At 34.0% G+C, this 16,876-nt stretch overlaps 1 protein-coding gene across 1 annotated transcript in view; it reads right to left on the bottom strand.

The window, feature by feature from the left end:
* Positions 1–16,876, bottom strand: part of LAMA2 (laminin subunit alpha 2) — a 625,852-nt gene that overhangs the window by 201,535 nt on the left and 407,441 nt on the right. The window contains 2 exon segments of the mRNA XM_044676961.1: positions 10,467–10,660; positions 14,552–14,638. Coding sequence (XP_044532896.1) covers positions 10,467–10,660; positions 14,552–14,638 — 281 coding nt within the window.

Below are 16,876 nucleotides of genomic sequence, written 5' to 3'. Positions count from 1 at the left end.
TAAGATTAAATGTTCTTACCTGCTGCTAATATTATCTTTGTATGAATGGGAAGAAAGTTTGCTAATATTGTCTTACTTTATTTGAATGATTAGAAAAGGTATTAAATGCAGTTAGAGATAAAACTGATTACATAACTTGATGTGATATTCATAATTTAGTTCTGTTCTTAAAACCAACACTTTGAAACAGCTGCAAAAAATGAAAACATGGTGAGTGATGCTGTCCAGATCAAAGAGTGAGTGAATGTGTGTGTGTATTGGGTGGGGTAGGGTGGTACAATACTAGTTTATTGTATACTGAACTGGTCTGATCATATCTAGAATATTTTATTAATTTTTAGATAATGCAAGTGAAAGGAAGGATAGAACATGTTGCATGAAGACCAGTTGCATCAGCTATTAGAATGAATAATAATGATTGTTGTTACAGTGACTAGAACTGACAGCTCTATCTGGAGGAGACTTAGGAGGAATATTTCTTCATATAATCAAGCAGTCTTCAAATACTTGAGGGGCTGCCTTGTGAATTCTCTGTTGCTTCATAGGGAAGAATTAAAAGCAATAAACTTTTTATAGGCAAATTTAAGTTTAATATGAAAATAAACTTTCTAATTGAAAAAGTCATTTAAAAGTGGGAAAATCTGCCTTGTGAAGTTCTTGTTGTGGGAAGTGTCCAAGTAGAAATTGTATGAGCGTTTGTTAGGGATGCTGTTATAAAGGATTCCTGCATTGATTATAAGAGATGACAAAATCAGAGAACTGTCAATCTAAAGCTAAAGGGACTTTGAGGCCCACCTAATTAATTCAACTCTCTCATTTTAGAGAGAAAGAAACTAATGTTCATAAAGGTTAAAGTGACTTCCCCAAGGTCACACAGGTAGTACATATCAGAAGTTAGATTTTTATCCAGGTCCTCTGACTCCAGAATCAGAATTCTTTCTACTGTACCACATTGCCTGCTGTCGCAATCAGAGATGGGGTAGCTCTTTCTAAAAATATTTTTGGAGGCCAACCAAAAGACTAAGAGGCAAAGTTATAAGCAGAGAAAATGTTCTTCAAATAATGGCTGCAAATCAAAGAATAATCTACGTATATATCCACCATAGAAAGAAATGACAGATCTCTAGCTATATTTCACAAAGAGGACAATCAGTCATATTCTCACTGATTATGAAAGGTAAAAATATATTACAATATAATATAGACCATATATTATATAGGTAATATTACCTATTGTTTGTGCTGCATATTATAGGCTTTATATATATGTATTATACATATTGATCGTTATAGTACTGATTTAGTCTAGTTTGCAAATGATTATTAATATGGACCCAAATACCCAAACTGGCTTGCTATGATAAATTTAATATGCAGGTATAAATAAGAAAAAATATTTCATGTTTCATCAAGTAGCTGGAAGGTACATGGACAGATGACTAACTTAGGGGACAAGGTAAAATACTTTCAGGTAGTAGGTCCCAACTAAAGAATATAATTCAATAGTATATCTTCAGAAAACATAGTATCCAAATAATTTTTGTTCTATTTCCATAATTCAAATAGAAGTTCATTGCACCAGGAGAAAGGTGACAGTGTCATTTAGGGAGAGAAGCAACCCTACTATATGTAGAAAGAACAATGAACTGCTCTTTGCTGTGGATCTTTGTACAGATCACTTTACCTCATTAATAACAGGTTTCTCATTAGTAAAATAGAGGATAATGAGACTTGCATTACCTATTTTCTGAGATTATTCTAAAGAGCTAAAAACTGTAAATTGAAACGTACTAGATAAATTTGAACTAACAATATAAAACAACTGCAAAATAATAAAATTGATTCCACAAGGCACATATGCAAATTGGTCTCATTACTTTGTCATCATATCTGTATACACTAGGTAAAACAACTGACATTAAAAAAAAACCATACCCTATTAAAAATCTTTTATGTTGTGTATTATTGTATGAACATTTGCTAATTTTAATTTCTGTTTTATGCATTTGTAATATATGTTTCAACTATACTACTCATAACAAATTTTAGCTATTCGGTGACTTCATTTTTTCTAATAAATATAAATCCATGAAAGGTAAATCATGAAAAAATCCAGATTCTGTATTGTATCAAAATTTCAATCTCAAATGAATAATTGCTTTGATACTCACTTTCAAGACTAAAGAATGTCTAGAGCCTTTCTTTAAAAATGACAAGTAAATTAGAAACAATAATTGAAGTTGTGATACACTAACTAAGCTAACTTAAGTCATTGTGACCATTTAATTAATATACAGACATCAGCCCAATGAATCTATATGTGTGTGTGTATGTATACATACATACACACACACATTTAAATGGGATGGGCAGGAAATTTGTATGTTTAGCTAGCCTACCTTTATAATATAATACCTCACTTCTCACTTTTCACCCCTTAGAACCCTGGATTTCTTCAAGACTTTCTTCTACAGGAACCTTTCAGGATCTTATCAGCTAAAGAGACTTCTCTAAGATTCATTGTTCAGTCATTTCAGTAATGTCTGACTCTTTGTGACTCTTTTCTTTAGGGAGTTTTTTTTTTTTTTAGCAAAGATACTGGAATGGTTTTCCATTTTCTTCAGCTTAATTTTACAGATGAAGAAATTGAAACAAGCAGGGTTAAATGACTCTACATACAATCAAGAAGTTTCTGAGCCTGGATTTGCAACTCAGGAAGATGAATCTTCCTGACTCTAGAGCCATGTTGGTGAACCTATGGCACATTTGTCCCCTCTCCATGCCTGCCTGAGGTCATCTCTCTCATCACCCACGCCTGTGCCCAGCAGCTCAATGGAAGCACTTCCTCCCTCCCCAGTCTGGGGTAAGTGGGGTTGGCGTGGGGAAGGAGGAGATCACATGCAGTTTGGGCACTCTGTTTCTAAAAAGGTTCTCCATCACTGTTCTAGACCCTAGCACTGTAACCACTGTGTCACCTAGCTGCTTGTATGTACCTATTATTTATATGTTATCTTCTTCATTCTAATGTAAGCCTATTAAGGATAGGGACTCTTTTTGTCTTCCTTTGTATTGCTAATGCTTAGTAAGATGCTTGGCAAATCATTCTAAATGCTTCTTGATTGACAAGAATCAATGGTACTTTTGAAGACTCCCAGAGAAGGGAAACCCAAAGCAGATTGTGAGAAAGCCATTTCTAAGTGTTTTAAGTATTATGTAACTGTGATCTATTATTATTATTGCTAATAGAAGGAGCTCTTTCCAATGCTTAACAATCTTCATTACTAGATTATTTATGTCATGGAAATTCTTTACCCTACTATTAACGCCTGTTTCATCTCATTCTATTTCTAGTAGAAATGGAGTTCTGACAGTAAATGTGGATGGGTGAATATTAACTATACTGGGGTTCAGGGAAGAATTACCTCATTCACATATTCATTCTACATTTCTGATGTATCACAGGATCACATACTTTCTTTATGAGTCTTACCTGGCTGACTCATAATTAGGATGTTCTCCATAATGTGCCCTCACTTTTTTCTTTTGAACTAAGAATCCACAGTGAGGCAGGATTACATGGCCCTTTCTAGAGGATAAGTGAGATGGCACAATTGTATAGTTTCTTTAAAAACACCAAAACCAACTGCATCTTAATTTATCTAGCTGGATAGATTAAAAGAGCACTCTTTTTTTTAAGGCTTAAGGGTTCTGGGAAAGATTAGGACTATATTAATAGACTTTCCTGCAACCATATGCATTTTCCTTAACCTGAGCCATTCCATCCTATGGAGTTTTAAGATTCCACAACTATCAATCTTAACACAGTTGCCCTATAGATTTGCTCTTCTAGGGAAATGCAACTTTTGCTCTATTCCTGTTTCTAGTGCTTGGATGTTGGGACATATTAAAAAAAAGAAAAAGAAAAGTGAGTCAAAGTCCATGACAAATTGAGTCACGTTTGGTCGCCATGTTTCAGTAGGTGACTATAGAAATTGAGTCTTGAGAAGGGCAGTCAAGATTATTAGTTATGGAAATTTTTTCTCAAGAGGAAGAATTATGAGAGGTAGGAAGGAACAGAGGTAACAAAGGACAGGCAGCAGAAATTCTTATATTTGAACCAGATCATAGTCTAGAAAAAACATTTTGAAATCAATTTATCTACATACTCCTAAGAATAAATAGAATTCAGTAAAACCAGAAAGTAGCATGAGTAAATATGTTCTTTCACAAGCGAAAGGATAAGACATTATGGCAAAGATATAGGCATAAACAACCAACAAATCAGAGGATAATGATTCAATTCAATTCAATTCTTTGAATAAGAAAAAAATATCTATTGAATCATAAGAAAACTATTAAAATCCTCAAGACTTGGGGCTTTTCCAATTTACACTGTTGCAGTCGGAAATGAATTTCTACTGGGCACAGTACTGGTATATTATGGTAGAATAGTTAAAGTTTGGCATAATATTATAATGCAAACATATGACAATTTACTTTGAATCCTTTTTTGCTGCTATCAAAAGGAATGTTTTATTTGGCAGATCACTGCTCTGCTGCATAGTAACAATTCAGGAATTATTCTCTTGCACTTTATTGTGGAACATCTTTGCACTAATTAATGTGGTTTCTGGGGGACCTTAATACTGAGAAGGGCGGTTTCTTTCTCTCTCTCTCTCTCTCTCTCTCTCTCTCTCTCTCTCTCTCTCTCTCTCTTTTTAAACATTTACCTTCTACCTACTCTGAATTGGTTCTAAGGCAGAAGAGCAGTCAGGGTTAGGTAATTGAGGGTTAAGTGACATGCCTAAGGTGATACCACTAGGAAGTGTCTGAGACCAGATTTTGACCCAAGACCTCCAATCTCCAGGCCTGGTTCTCAACCCACTTAAGCCACTGAGTACACACAAGTATTCTGTGCAACACTAGAAAGTGGGACCTCTTTTATAAATTAATCAGTAGTCATTATGGTAAATAAATCAGTTTCTTCTGGGTTTTACATGAACCAGTTTCCCAGAGATGAAGCAGGGTCAAGAAATTGAGTTCTTGAACTTTTAAAACTGAGAGTCAGACTCTGAATCCAGTATGATTCTAAAATATTGCTTCTCTGTGAATTCTAGTCTGAGCAAGCTAGTATTCCCTTTTCTCACACAATCTCTTGACTACAACTACTATTACAGTTTTATAAAAAATAATATGCAGTAAAAATAGAGTAACTACAGCCTATGCAACTAATTAAAAAGTTATTCATAGGAAAAATGACAATGTGCTATGACATAAATTTTTTGAATCACTTAATAAATATATATTTCCCTTTCTACATTTTATTAACTCTTGACATTGGCTTTTCAGTCATTGATATTTAATCAAGTGAAGGTCCTTAATAGAGATATTTCTTTAAAATAATATATGGCTAAAGGTTCTTGAAAGTTCATCTTTCCTTGCTTTTGGTGTATTATTATTTAATGTTCATGTTTCTGCTTTAGAACATGGCATTGCCCTTTAAAGTTCAATTTTAGAAAATTAATTAGGAGAAACGATTTGCTGTAAAATGGCTCTTCAGATCAGTGTTCATTTCAAGAGTATAGTAATAGCTAAGTAATAGACATCTAAGCAGATAAATGCTAATAATGTAACACTCTCTAAACAAAATTTATCTGAATTACTTTTGTAATCCAACACACAATTATTCAAATAGGTCATTCTGTAAACAACATATCTATGTAATAGGTACCTGGATATGCTGATATGTAGATTTTTCCTATTATCACATCTTATTTCTACTGTGCTATGAGTCTTTTGCATTTAAGGCATTTCTGACCAAGTATGAGAAAAAAGAAACCCTACTTAATGTGGTATGAAGGTCAAATCGTATAGTAAACTAACAGAAAGGTAGGCTACATTCCTCCAAAGAGGATCTTTCCAATGCCTCTCTGCGGGCTCTTGATGGAATACTTTTGCTCTGCCAATCTTGTATATGACAAGTCTTTTTGCTTTTTCAGTCATACATATACTTGATAAAGTTTTTACACAATTTTGCACAATATTATAATTAACAACATAAATCTACTTTTGCTTGCCATGTTTTTTGCCATTTTTCTTTGGGTTATTTGTAATGTTAATTGTTTGAAGATCATGATGTTTTTACATGGAGTAATATAGCATCACCAGAAAAATATTAGCATCAAAGATGATGGCCTTCTGTGTAAGGAATCTTTTGGGTTTACTCAAATCACTACTTTTCTTGTATATTGTTGTTTAGTCATTTTCAGTCATGTACAATTCTATGATTTTATTTGGGATTTTCTATATCATTTCCTTCTCCAGTTCATTTTTCAGATGAGGAAACTGAGACAAACATGATAAAATGGCTTGCTCAGGGTCACATAGCTAATAAGTGTCTGAGGCTGGATTTGAATTCAAGTTTTTCTGTCTCGAGGCTTGTACCCTATCCACTGCATCAGCTAGCTGAATAGTTTCTCAAATACAATACAACTTGATCTTTTCCACTCATTTCTGGCACCAAATCACTGTCCATGTATAAAATTGTTCCAAGGTACCTTATTTCACTATCCAAATTACATTTATTTTTATGTTCTTTATTTTAAATTTAGTGATCACTAAAAAAGAAAAACATTCCCTTTATACAATAGAACAGAAAAAAGAGGATTATATGTGAAAACAAATCTCTTCTGTACATATGCTTTTCTTTAAAAATATGCATATATATAATAAATTCATCATGTTTCTTTCAAAGCTGTCCTGCTTGTTTGTTTCTTTTGAAATTCTGTTTTTTTCCTTTTCTCTCTTGGCAACTCTGTTGTTAGCTACTGTCTCCCTACTTTCCCCTCCAATAAAAAAAGAGACATAATTGTTATAACAAATAAGTTGAGTCAAACGAAGGAAATCTACACATTTATCATGTCTGAAAATGTATGTGCCATTTGGAAATCTTTAGTCCATCATCCTTCTGTCAGCATATGAGTCGTATGACTTGTTATTGGTTCTTTGGAGTGATGTTTGGTCATTATTGTCTTGATCAGAGTCAAGATATTCATTTTGTTTTTCCTTTGTAGATGGTTAAATGAATTTTTAAATATTGCTATATATTTCACTGAATAAGTTTTGTAATGTTCTGAGCCTCATTTCAATTAATGCAATGCCATTTTTGATTAAGAACATTTGAAGAATTTTTCAATTAATTGGAAGTTATTTTTTGGTGACTGAACATTTAGCATTTGTTTAGAGGCAGAGTTATTAGCTCTCACAGCTTTTTCATCCATACCCTGGGGAGCAAAAGATGCCTGTGCTGGGTAAAGGCAGCAGGAAATTTGATCCAGGTATTATTGTTCAGGCACTCCAGAATGAATTGACCTCATAGTTTAACCCAGACCTACAGCCTGATAACAAGATAGTGGGAATGGCGCTAGACTAAAGCACAACAAGAAGAGCCTGTATACATGGAATAGGCATTCAGCTCCTAGTTTCTGATTACCTGGAAGCTCAGCCCTTAGGAGTGCTCATGCTTGTATTCTTTGAGAGATCTAATTAGGAGGAACATGGCCTTCAGAGAAGCACTTGTTTTCATAGTTATCACCCTGGTATACAACCCCAACCATTATCTGAAATCCGGAGGTTGGGTTGAACTTACACCTTATGTCCAGATTCTATCATCTCATTCCCAGATTCTTTGAACATGGCATATCCAGAAGGCATATCATATAAGGAATAAGCTCTTAGTCTTGGAGTCTCTGGAAGCACAAGCCACTACTACTTTTGGCACACTGAAGCTTCAGGTATCTGATGGACCTGCTTGTGATTTCAGATAAAAGCAGCTTCTCTTTTGTGTGAAACTCAGTGTCTCTAGGTCCCAGAACATTGGATCTTTTATAGATTTGGATCTTCTTTTAAGAATATCTTGAAAATTGATTTGTGACAGTTTTTCTCTTTTTGTATCTAAGTTCAGCTTTTCTGAAAATGCTCTGAAAATTTCTACAATACCATTGATATCCCTTCACAGATTATAATGTATAGAAAAATGTTAGAATTAAAATAGGATAGTTCCATTATTATTGATGGTGAAAATTTGTTTTATTATTACACTTCTCTGTTGTCCTTCTAATTTCATCTCTAAATACTCTTAGTATGATCTGGCTTGGCAGGGTCTCTTTGTACTCTTGTTTTCTTCTCAACTTCATTTTATAATTTTGTGAAGTATGTTATAGTTTTCAATAACCTAATGTGTGTATGCCTAAAATCATATTTACCTTTAGCTGTCACTTCATTGACTTTGCAAAGAGATTATTATATATTTGTTGACTGAAGAGGAGTTTCAGCCTCTTCATTCCTTCCTTCAACAAGAATGTTTCTCATGGATAACCTTTTTAAAAAAATTAGATTGAAGATGTCTTTTCCTTTCCTTTTTATATACTTAATCTTAATTACTAATTTTATCACTATACTTCCCTTGCCACCTGACCCTCCCCAAAATTAAACATGTATTTAAGCAGGCCATAGAATCATAGAATCTCAATTCTGAAAGACTGTCTAATCCAACTCATTTCTGAAAAAGAATCTCCCAAGCAGTGGTCATTCAATCTTTGTATGAAAGCCTCTAATGAGGAAGTACTCATTGCTTCTCAAGGCATTCCATTTTACATTTGGATAGTTCTAACTGTTAAAGAAGTTCTTTTCTTCTGTCAAACATAGATTTGTCTCTGGAACTTCTATCCATTGGTTCTAGTTCTGATCTTTTGAGCTGAGCTGAGCAGAACAAATCTAATCCTTTTAACCTGACAGTCTTGCCTTCTTGTATCTTTTGATCCTAAACAGCAATTTCCAATGTAGTTTTTGCTGTATTCTTGTGTCTATTTTTGCATTGAAATCACTGAGTTTTAGGGTATTTGCTATCTTTGGATGATCCTGTCAAGTTCTTTTCTTCTACTACTTCATCTTCTGAAAAAAAAGTATTAGCACAAGAACTGAAATAATCTTCACTATAGTTTGTTTGCTTATAATCATTATGAACACAAAACACAAGATGTCCAAAATGTCTTATGAAATGATGCTTTTGCCTTAAGGTTAATGAAGCAACTTTGCCAACACCTTTACTTAAGTCTCTTATATAACATAAGCTGTCCTATTTAGATGAAACTTTATTGTCTTCTAGTTTCACTGACAGCAAGAATATCAGTAGGGATGTGATTAGTTTTTCTAAAGGCAATAAGCATTTATTAAATGCCTACTGTTTATTGGGCATTGTGCTCCAGGAATACTGTAAACTTGTTAATCTTTTAACAAAAATGGATATCAAGAGTACAAATAGTTAAAGTAATATTTGTAAAAAGTTGGAGGAGACCACAGAGGATGAAAGATTTTTATATTTTTGTCTGCTACCTGGATTACTGTGTTCAAAACATTTTGTCACTAGATGACTGACTTTCTGGTGATGTGTCTCTAGTTAACTAGTCTAAATTTAGACAGCTGCCATACAGTTTTCATTAAATCTGCACTCAGTCTTGCTCTCATTTCCTCTCTTCCTCTCTCTGTTACTCTATTAATTTCTCTCTCTCTCTCTCTCTATCTCTCTCTCTCTCTCTCTCTCTCTCTCTCTATCTCTATCTCTCTATCTCTCTATCTCTCTATCTCTCTCCATCTCTACCTATCTCTCTGTCTCCAATTATGGACACTAATATGAATGATCAATTTCCTTGGAGGAAAGAATTTTACAATTAAATGAGCTCCTTTATAAGATTCTAATAAGGGAAAGGCCTGTTTCAGTTTTGGATTTGATTAAGGGTCTACAAATAAGTTTATGACTTGATTTTGATGTTCTTCTTAGCACACTGCAGATTTCCTGGAATCAATGGCAAGGAATTCAGAATCAGTTAAAAACAATATTACACAAACACATTACACAAATCTTTACTCTTTTATATATGCCTAGATAAATACGCTCTTGCTAAATTCACTTCCAGTATTTCCAGATCACATATTTCAAGAGAATGTCTTGAAGCAGCATATCTGCAGGTGTCTTTATAGACTACAGGGGGAAAACACTGTTTGTAACTCAAGAAAAAAACTAGCTGGGCCACTGATTATAAATTCAGAAGGATTCTGAAAAATTTAATATACCAGATCTTTAATCTGTCACAGAGATGGTATCTACCTTTGGCAAAACTGTATACCCTGGGACAGACAAAAATAAAATAAAATAAGCCCTCAGGAGCTTTGTTGTAGATTTTCAATGAATTTATTACAGCATGTTGAGAATTTTCTCAGCATTTCTGGGCTCGGTGGGATGGAGGCCAGAACAGCAGGTGAATAGCAGAGGTTGGATGGATGGTGTCAGAATGAATGAAGTACAGTACTAACAAGTATAGAAAAAGGGCAGTTTACTTCCCTTGAAATGAACTGAGAATGAAGCAAAAAAAATCCCCAAGAGCTAATGGTAAAGTTAGCATACGTACAAACACACTCCATGCCATCACGCGCATGCTCGGGCTTGCAGCCATCACACTTCTGTCCTGTGGCTCCGGGTCGGCAAGTGCAATGTCCAGTGACTGGGTCACAGGGGACAGGCAGGGAGCCATATGGATCACACTCACATTCTTGGCAGGAGCCTCCTGGACTGCTTGGGCTGCCAGTGTAGCCAAAGGCACATCTAGATGTAGATAGTTGCAAAGTGAAGTAAGTTAATGGCAATGACTTATCTTTTTTCTGATTAGTAACAAGCAGACATTAAATTCCTCTAGAATTCTTATGTGAATAAAGGCATCATTCTCATTAGATAGGGTTGCATTATCTATCTGTTTATAGAAACTTAGAGAATCACAAAATAAGAGCTGAAATCCCATCCTTGGGTTTTACTAATGTAAAATATGAGGCTTAAAGAAATATGCCAGAGATTATAAAGCTGGAGATAAAGAGCAGAGGCTAGAATCTAGGTGTTCTAATTCTTAACCTATACTCCCCCTGACACTTTAATAGCACATCATTATTCATAATATTTTTAACATGCATTATTAGCTCATTTGGTTTCTTGTAACAGCTCGGTGAGGTAGGCTTACTGTTATTTACATTTCTGGGACTCAGGTTAACTCACTTGCCCAAGATCATTGTTACAGATTTAATGCAATCCTATCATTTTACAGATGGAGAAAACGAGGTCTTTGGAAGATAAGTGGCATTCTCAAGGTCACGTTACTAGTCATAAGTATATTTCAAAATTAGATCTCTTCTAATGGCAGGTCTAGAATTCTTTCTGTTACTCAATATTGGCATAGATTCATAAATGAAAGCTGTTTTCCATATGATTTTTCTTAGTATGGACTTGTAGAAAGAACTTCCCATTGAAAAATGAAAAACACTACATCTTTTTAAGGGAAATATAATTGCTTTGTCTTAGAAGAAAATACATTCATTTAACACTTAGTATAATTGAGGCAGTATGGTTGTCAGTTGAGAATCTGGTGACTTTGGGATAACCTGCACTCTTTGTATTTGTTTGTAAGGGGTTGATGGTGAGGGTAAATTATGAGGCAGTAGAGGGAATAGAAGGGACCAACATCAGTCAAACATTTCTTGGAGTTTAGTTTAATGGTCTGAGATCATCAGAATTTGTTCAACTATTTTGTGGAAGTAATCTGTCCCTGCAAGTTACAGGGGGGAAAAGTTGAAGTAAGGAAAAAAATTGCTTAAGCTCATTTTTCAAGGTTGTCCAGATTACTTGTCAGACTTGTATACATTCAAAATAAGATTTTTTAGTGCTTCCTATGTAAGATTGCAAGCACAGAAGTAATAGATGAGATTGATGTAGATTTCCCAAAATAAAGTTTCATAGAATCATCAATCTAGACATGGAAGATATCTCAGAGCCAGCTATTCCAACTTTCTCATTTTCCAGAGCAGGAAATGAGGCCTTGGGGATGTTAAATGACTCACCTAACATCACACAGTTAGTGGACATCAGAGGTATAATTTGTATAGAACCAAGGCAGATGCTGTGTTTTTTTCTTGTAACATTCTGCCTCCCCCCGTTCAATGCCTATTAACTAAATCTTCTTAAATATCTCTTTTCATTTGTAATTAAAACTATTCTCTCTAAAACCTTTAGCATCTAGGTAGATAACAGAAGATATAGTTTGAAAAGGAACCTAGAAGAAAATTCATGGGAACTTTCCATTACTGGTCATGGAAAATCTCCCATGAAACAGGTAAATTTTCTATAAGGATTCTAAAGACTATAAGTCCCAGTAAACTCCAAGGCTTGGGAAATGGTCTTAGAAATTAATGAAAAATGTAATCATAATCAGAGAAAGAGGGTATTTTAGGTCATTTTAGTAAATATTCTACCCAGATATCACAATTTACCTTGTATAAAAATATTTTTTTTTAGAGAATTACATTATAGATCCTTTGTTTGTAAGGCATAATGAATACTAAGACATGGAAAAACAATTTAAATAATTTACATTTGAATTAAATATATATCATGCAATCTGATCCCTTTTTAGAATGTACAAGAATGGAAAAGCACATCAAGGCAGCATATCTAGGCAACTTACTCACAGACAGTTTTGAATCCTAGAATGGCTTTTTCTCAAATGGCTAGCCTAACCCTGGACCATTTTTTTCCACTAACTGACTGAGGCATGTTAAGGGTATATATATAAGCTTAATATTAATACTGGTATAAGAAAAATATCATCAAGAAAGTAATTTGAATTCAGGGATGCATTATGCAATGCATTACCAAAACAAACGTTAGTGAATTTGGAATAATATTTACTGTTTTTGGATTATTCATATCTGAGCTAGCTTCTGTTAGCATAGAAAAGAACTGACTTATTCTTGGGTGAATAATGTATACATAGTAAATATTGACTATTGTTAATATTTACACATGCATTTCTTATTTGCCTTTGAAGTATAAGCATTTAGCACCCTTAAGTCCAAATATTAAGTATTAATTGCTATTTTAATTGTACATAAGACTGCTTAATTATATTCAAAGAGCATTCTGATATAGGTAATGTTAAGTCTGGTTGTCCAGGACAGTAACCTCACAGAAATTAATGGGCACAGAAAGTAGTAGTGACAGCTTATAGTACAGTAAATGTTTGTTTGGAATTTTTCAGTGGCCGTTGTAACTGACCACTCCCTAGAATAGCTGAGAGACAGTATGGTGAAGGACGTGATTGAGCGTTGATCTGACGATCATATAGAACTGAGTTTAGGTGAAACTTTTATACATAATTGATGTGGGACTCTGAACAAATCAACCTTTCAGTGACTCAGAAAACTCTCTAAGACTATACGTTGAAGGAAACTTGCTGATTTGTATTAGTAGAGAGAATTTCTTCACTGGAAATTTCCTATACCAATGATTAAATCTCATTAAAAAATTAGGAAACTATATTTATATCTGCAAACCCCCACTATCAAAAGGTAGGATGATGTTGGGTAGGGTAACAATTCTCAAAAATATTCTGTTAGAGAAAACACAAAATAACAATTTTTTTTGCCTTCTGCATCAACTAAACATTTCTAGGTGAGATATTGTATCTGTCAAAATATTGACCAATAACGTCTACATTTTGAGCTAGACAAAAAGTAGGATATTTTACCTTGTGGAACAATGAAATTTAAAATTCTCTCATTGTCTTCAGCAATGACTTCCTTTCAGGATCATGGCAAGTGATGAAGCAATGTAATACATTGCAAAGGGCAATGGTTTTGGAGGCAGAGAACTTAGGTTCAAATCTTGCCTCTGACATCTACTACTTGTGTGACTTTGGGCAAGTTATTAAACCTCTATAGATCTCATTTTCTTCATCTGTAAAATGAGGGAGTTGGTATAGATGACCTCTAAGAAGTCTTCTAGCATTAAATCTATGATTTTTGTAATCTCATTAAATGACTAGATTTTCATGTCTTTCAGTTTCTGGAGTTGTAAAATGGTCCTTGTTGTTGAGTCATTCAGGCATGTTTGACTCTTTGTCACCCCCTGGATCTAAATAGTACTTAACCCTCTTAAAGAGAGCCACTTTTGGAATTAAGTAATGTTAGTAAAGTGTCTGAGAATCTTTTTTTTTTAAAGGTACAAACACTTGCTAGTTTGCAAACTCCTTGAAGTAAAAAGTATTGTCTTATTTAAATTTTGTCTCTCTTTTAGCCCATAGCATATTGCTCTATACACAGGTGTTTAATAACTGTTTATTGAATACATTAATCTGATTTGCACTTTCCTTTGGAGATTAATATATTTTGTCATATTATTTAAGCCAGTGTTTAAAATATTAAAGTTTCTATCTCTTTTCTAGAATATAGCACATTTCTCTATATATCATAGGTGCTTAATAAATGTTTGCTGAAAAGATTAATATAATCATTATATAGGACTGAATATTAATGTGTTTTATACCATATTAACTAATTGATTAATTATAATTAGTCACTGATGAACATGAGAGGGCCTCATATTTCTATTCTGATCCTTTATCATTTCAGCTCGACATCCTCATCACTCTGTATTTCTTACATCTGTTATTACCTTTCACAGTACTGGCCTTCATATCCACGTGGGCAAGCTGTACATCGATAGTCATCGAGTCCTTCTGGGATGCAAGAAGGGCTAAAACTGAAGAGGTACATATTGAGAGAAAAATAAAACTGTCAGTAAGTGGTTCTTGTCACATAGACTTCATCAAGTCAAGTGTTTCTCAAAGAGGTAAGTTTCATCAGCGGGACCTCTTGACTGTATCTGAATAAATAATTTATTATTTTGGAGTCTATAATGTGAATGTGATGGCCATGAATGTATCAAATTTACCAGTTGTAAACTTATTTTCATCTATCCACAAAAATCAAACATTGAATCAAGATAAAAAACAAACAAATAAAAAATAAAAAAAAAAATTGGTGACAGAACATATCTTATAGAACATGCCTTAACTCAGAGAGAAAGTAGATAAAAATTCCTGAAAAACCAGTCTCAAATGCCACTGAAATTTCAACACAGGCCTGGTGGGATAAAAGTCTCATTTTATATAAAAGAATATTTTTTAAAAAAACTTATCACTAAACTTTCTGCCTTTTTTTACACTTTGATCATGTTGTGAGGAAATGGAAAAAAAGTCCACATAGATGTTAATATGACTTAAGGATGACTTTTCATTTTTTTGCCTTCTCTTATTGCTATGGAATCTCAGAGTTAAGAGACTTAAGAGATTATCCAACTCAACCCCAAAGAGACACTCCCTCTCCAGTTTATTTGACAAATGTGGTCATCTAGCTTCTACATTAAGTTCTATAGGGGGAAGATTTACATTAGTTTCCAGGATGGTCCATTCTAGATTAGTACAGCTCTAAACATTAGGAAATTTTTCTAGTATAACTAATTTAAATTTGTTTTTCTGCAACTTCCGTCCATTGCTGTTAGTTCTTTTACTTCTGGAGACTTAGAATGAGTAGAATCCCTTTGTTCATGAGACATTTCCTCATATTTTTGAAGACCACTATTCTACCACATACCTTTATTTTAAGCAACTCTTCTCCAGGTTAAATATCACCATTTCCTCTAATTGATCTTTACTTGGCTTTCAGTGGAGGCCCTCAAAATTCTTATTGCCCTTCACCAGGTATCTGGGTTTATCATTGATCTTCCCAAAATGTGGTAACCAGAACTGAACACATCAGATGAGGTTTGACCAAAGCAGAGTCTGATAGGAATATAGCCTCTTTTATTCTGGTTCATTTAATTCTTTGTTTTTGTATTATCAAAATGTTGCACAGTGCCTGGTACAAAACAAGCCTTTCATAAATAATTGATTATTGAATTATTTGATGCTAGGCTTTTCCTAATGCTATGTAAATTTACATTCAGCCTTTTGGGCTATTACAGGACATGAATGACTTATATTGAGTTTACAATTCACCGCTGTGCCCATATCTCTCTCATTCTTGTCTAACCATGCTTCTTCTATCCCAAACTTGTGAAGATATTTTCAAATGCACTTCCAATGCAAATCCACTTCACAGCTTTCAAAAGTATGCTTATATCACTATAGGTAAACTGAGTCAGATTTGTTCCAAGATTTTTTTTGTAGTTTTTTTTTTTCACCTGGATGGTAATAAACCATCATTTAGTTAATGAGCATTTAGGTGCCTTCCATGTTCTAGGCCCTGTACTAAGTTCTATAGATTCAGAGAAAATCAAAAGTTCTTCCTCTCAAGGAATTCACAGTCTAATAGATGAGAAAACATTAAAATAAGTAGGGGCAGACAAGATGTGTAGAGAATATCTTTAAAATATTCTTGACAAGAAAGCACTACTAGCCTTAAAAGGGTAAACTTCTTGTGAAAGGTAAGATTTTAATTGGGAAGTGGAGTCCAGGGAAACTAGGAAGGAGAGATAGGGAGGGAGAGAAAGCCATTCTGTTTTTGTTTTTGTTTTTGAGCTCTTCTCCAACAGAAGGATAAATGTGGATATGAGTACTATGCAAAGGGACCTGGTAAGGAAGATATAAGTTTATCTTTTGCTTTAATGTTTACATACCTGGAGGGAAGTTTCTTTAGCCAGTTTGCCTTCCTACCTTGTAGAATCAGCTTTGAAAGTAAAGCAACTTCAGATTTCCAAGAAAACAACAATATGGTAAATTGGCATCTTTAAATTAGCGCATGGAAAAAAAAATACCCTATACAGGTAGGTGGCAAAATGGTGAAATGTTTCCAATTTCATTCTGTTTATGCAAGTTGTGCTAAACTTGTTACTGCTGAAAAAGCACCCAAACTCCCCATTGGTATACTGCAGTCAGCTTCTTACTTTAACTCACTTATAATGCATTAAATCAATAGTGCTTAAATAAGTAATAAAATT

The sequence above is a fragment of the Gracilinanus agilis genome, chromosome 4, assembly GCF_016433145.1.
Source record: "Gracilinanus agilis isolate LMUSP501 chromosome 4, AgileGrace, whole genome shotgun sequence".
Taxonomy (NCBI): domain Eukaryota; kingdom Metazoa; phylum Chordata; class Mammalia; order Didelphimorphia; family Didelphidae; genus Gracilinanus; species Gracilinanus agilis.
This window is presented reverse-complemented; position numbering and strand designations above follow the sequence as displayed.